This window comes from Gracilinanus agilis, chromosome 2, assembly GCF_016433145.1.
Source record: "Gracilinanus agilis isolate LMUSP501 chromosome 2, AgileGrace, whole genome shotgun sequence".
Taxonomy (NCBI): Eukaryota; Metazoa; Chordata; class Mammalia; order Didelphimorphia; family Didelphidae; genus Gracilinanus; species Gracilinanus agilis.
Genome location: NC_058131.1, coordinates 8,169,138 through 8,172,938, shown reverse-complemented (window position 1 = coordinate 8,172,938; position 3,801 = coordinate 8,169,138). Strand labels below are relative to the sequence as shown.

Sequence of the window (3,801 nt, the reverse complement as noted above, 5' to 3'; positions counted from 1 at the left end):
GTTCCGAGGAGTCTTCTGGCTGTGACAGCTTCTGTTCTTTGTTTTAGGGCCTCTCTCAGGTCTGATATTCCGTGTCGTAAGATCCCGCCTGCTCTGACATTCTTTCTCTGGTCGTATTGACCCTTGGGTGTCCAGTCGAGGCAAACCCTGACCCTCTGCTCTTCTGCTTCTGCCTCTCTCCAGGTATTTGATGTTGGCTGCTACCAGGAGTCTCTGGCTCCCTGCTTCTGCCTACCTGCCCACAACAACATCAACCAAATCACCGAAATTCTCCTTGGGGAGACCAAGGCGTATGTATTCTTTGAACGGAGCTATGGGGACATGCATTCCTTTGTGCGAACCTGCAAGAAGCTGAAGGAGGAGGAAGCCGCCAAACTTTTCTACCAGATCGCATCTGCAGTCGCTCATTGTCATGACGGGGGACTGGTCCTTCGGGACCTCAAGCTTCGAAAGTTCATCTTCAAGGATGAGGAAAGGTAAGGCACTCCCCGTCCGTCCCCTGAATTCCTCACTGCTGTGGCCTGCCGGTAAGGCTGCTTCTCTGACAGAAGTAGTCCAGAGATGTGTGAGAAGTTTGAGGATGGCAAGTATGTTGCCTGAGAGGCAATTCAGTAATCCATTGGAGAGAGGGCTGGGCGTGGTGTCAGGAAGACCTGAATTTCAGTCTTTCTCAAAACCTTACCATCAATGGGACACATTGACCTCCTCTGTAAAACAGAGAGGTGCAGCTTGGTGGCCTCTCAGGTCCCTTCCAACTCTACTTAAATCTAGGTTTCCATGAAGAGAGAAAGGGTAAGCGTGAGTAAAAGGGTCTAGAAGATAATCAACTCTTGGAGGATTTCATCAATAGCCTAAAAGATGAGAAAGCCAAAATATGTCTATGGATACAACCCATTGTAATTGGATAATATTAATAGAGGCAGGGATAGGGGCCAGACGGGTGAGTTTGTGGGTATGAATGAGGATCTCTCAAGTGAATAAACACCTTCTACTGGTGCACCTCCAAAAGGAGGTGAATGAATTGAGGCTGAGAGAGGGTTTGCCCCAATGTCACACACACAGCTAATGAGTAGGGGAGTGTGGAACGGAAACCAGGCCTTCCGAGGCAAAATCCTAGGATTTTTCTACTGTGCAGGCTCTCAATCCTCAGTTCTCTCTTTTTACTTGGCAAACCCAGGTCATCTCCTGTTCTGCTCCTAAATATTGTGTAACCATGGCACATGCTTGCCCTTCTCTCTACATTTCCTTCTCGGTAAAACAAGGGGGTCAGACCAGGTGGTCTCTGAGGTGATCTTTCAGTTCGCAAATGAAATGTGGGCAGCATAGAGCTCAGCAGGACTCACACATCATCCTGGGTTTTCTGCCACTTAAATGCATTTATTTATTTATTCATTCATTTGATTCTTTGATTATTTTTTTGTTTATTTTTAAGCCCTTACTTTCTGTCTTAAGATCAATAGTGTGTATCGGTTCCAAGGCAGAAGAGAAATAAGGGCTAGGTAGTGGGAGTTAAGTGACTTTCCCAGGGTTATACAACTAGGAAATGTCTCAAGGCAGATTGGAACCCAGGACCTCCCATCTCTAGGCCATTGAGCCACCTACCTGCCCCTCTGCCAACTAAATTTAAAGAAAAAATGTTACTTGGTTGAAAAGTCATAGTATTTGCAGAGGATATCCTCTGGTTCAGAGGAGGAAAGAGTGGCATCCTCAGAGATGCCATACTCTAAACGTACTATACCTGTTTGTGTTCTGGACCCCTTTGGCAGTCCTTCTGGTGAAGCCCCCTCCTCAAATGATGCTTTTAGGTGCATGCAATAAAATACAGAGAAAGGCCGATGATATTGAGAGTTATCAAATCATAAAAAAACAAGTTTGGGCCCCCCAAATTCAGAACCCCTGACTTAATTCAATATTTCATTTTGGGAAAAGCGTCCTAAAGAGGGGAGGTCATTTGTTCAAGTTCCCACATGTTCTTTCTCTCGGAACTGACATTTGAATCCCATAGTCTAGCTCTAGAAGCAATCATCAATCAAGAAATATTAAGTGCTCACAATGTGCCATCTGCTGTACCTGTATGGTCTTGGGCAAATTGAATGCCTCTCTGCCCCTCTCTGGCAAATGAAGGTCAGAACTAAATGATCAATGAGGATTCTCTTGGTTCTGAAATTCAATGGTCTTTGTTCTAAGGGCTTATGCGCCTTCTGCTTCTCCATATACCAAGAGACCTGACTTTCGACCTTGGGCCAGATCACACCACCGTTGTTGGTGTCGTCTCTTCCCTTAAAAAGGTCTACCCAGAAGACCTGGCAAAGAAGCAGGCAGGGTGGGTTATGGGTGTTTGGATGTGCTGTGGGATGTACTTTCCTGTCTGCATTGGGGGATGCAACTCTGGGAGAAGATGAGAGTGGCTGTGGCCATGCTGATGAGCTCACTGCAGCCTTCTGAGCTGCTGAAGATGTTTCTCTACTTCTCCTTTCTTCCCCCGATTGGGACTGAAGCAAGAATTTAGTCACTGGGGACCACTGGGGGTGGGGTTTGGAGAGTTAGAGATAAGGGTGGCAAGATTCTCTGGAGACTCAGCACCAGCAGATGGTGAAGCAACATCTGGGATTCCAGGAATTGGATGGATTCTGTTGTAGTGGAGGGAAGTGAAGAATGGCTCCATGCTACACCTTCTGGGTGTCAGTGCCTAGAGATCTTGGAGGAGGATGCCCTTAGGAATGGATGTGGTGGTTCAGGAGTGAAGCCCCGGGTCAGGGAATCTCTAAATGGATGGCTTTGCAGTGGGCAGTAGGAAAGGCTTTTTCCGGGTGCTTCAAAGAGGTTTTGGGAGCCTTGTACGAGGATGAGGAGGTCCTTCCCGTCCAGACTGGTGACTCGATCATCGTACGGAGCACCTGGTGTGGAACGCCCCTTGACTTTCTGGGCAGTGGGCAGGGATGTGCTCAGGAGGTGGCTCCGCAGGCTGTTTCTAGGGTGTATCGTTGTGGTGTTCTTTAGAGGCCTCAGATAAGTGGCTTCTAGCTGAGGTGGGCTCTCCTTCATGAGTCCTCTATGAAGGACCCAGACCTGAAAGTCTTATCACTCCAAAGGACCCTGGACAGCATCCCTGCGCCCTCTCCTATCCTGAATGGAGAGGAAATCAGACCTTTCAGAGAGACAGAGAGGGGGTAGAATTCGAAGTCGGAGGCATGGGGTATAGACCAGTCCATTCTCAGCCTTCCCCCGGTGAGGAAGCGGAAGCCTAGAAAGACTAAAGGCCTTGGACCTCCAGCTATTAGCATAAGATGCAGGATGAAAACTCGAACCTTGCTGCATCCCATTGCTGGGTGCTTCCCCCTCTGGTGCCTGAGTTGGGGCCTGGTTTTTCACTGGATGCAGGAAGTGAGCTGAGGAGGGAGGCGGGGTCTGTTGGATCGGGGGTAGCTGGCCCATGTCCCAACAGGGAAGTCAAGGTAAACCCAATGCAAGCTCCAAGAGAAACATCCTCACTCAAAGTGCATGCAGTCTGGATACTTCTCCTCCACACCTCGGCTCCCACCCATCTCCCACTCTCCAGGGAAGCTGCACTTGAGGGTGCCCTGCTTTTAGCTTTTCCTGATTCATTCACCCTCCTTGTGGCACTGGTCATTGTCCCAGGATCACAGGCTGTTCCATTGGAAAGGAACCTCTAACCAGAGTCTAGAAGAAATGGGAGGGAACCTTAGGGAAGAGAATGTTCTCTTGGGGGGAGCCTCAGAAATATAGATTTAAGAGTGTTGGGCAGAAATCTGGAACGTGGAACGTCCAAGCCGGAGGAGG

The 3,801-nt window shown here is 48.7% G+C and overlaps 1 protein-coding gene across 1 annotated transcript in view; it reads left to right on the top strand.

The window, feature by feature from the left end:
• Window positions 1-238: 238 nt before the first annotated feature.
• Window positions 239-3,801, top strand: part of TRIB2 (tribbles pseudokinase 2) — a 26,139-nt gene continuing 22,576 nt past the window's right edge. Inside the window, exon 1 of the mRNA XM_044660369.1 lies at window positions 239-476. Within this exon, the coding sequence (XP_044516304.1) occupies window positions 322-476 (155 nt within the window). The 5' untranslated portion in view covers window positions 239-321. The remainder of the gene's footprint in view (window positions 477-3,801) is intronic.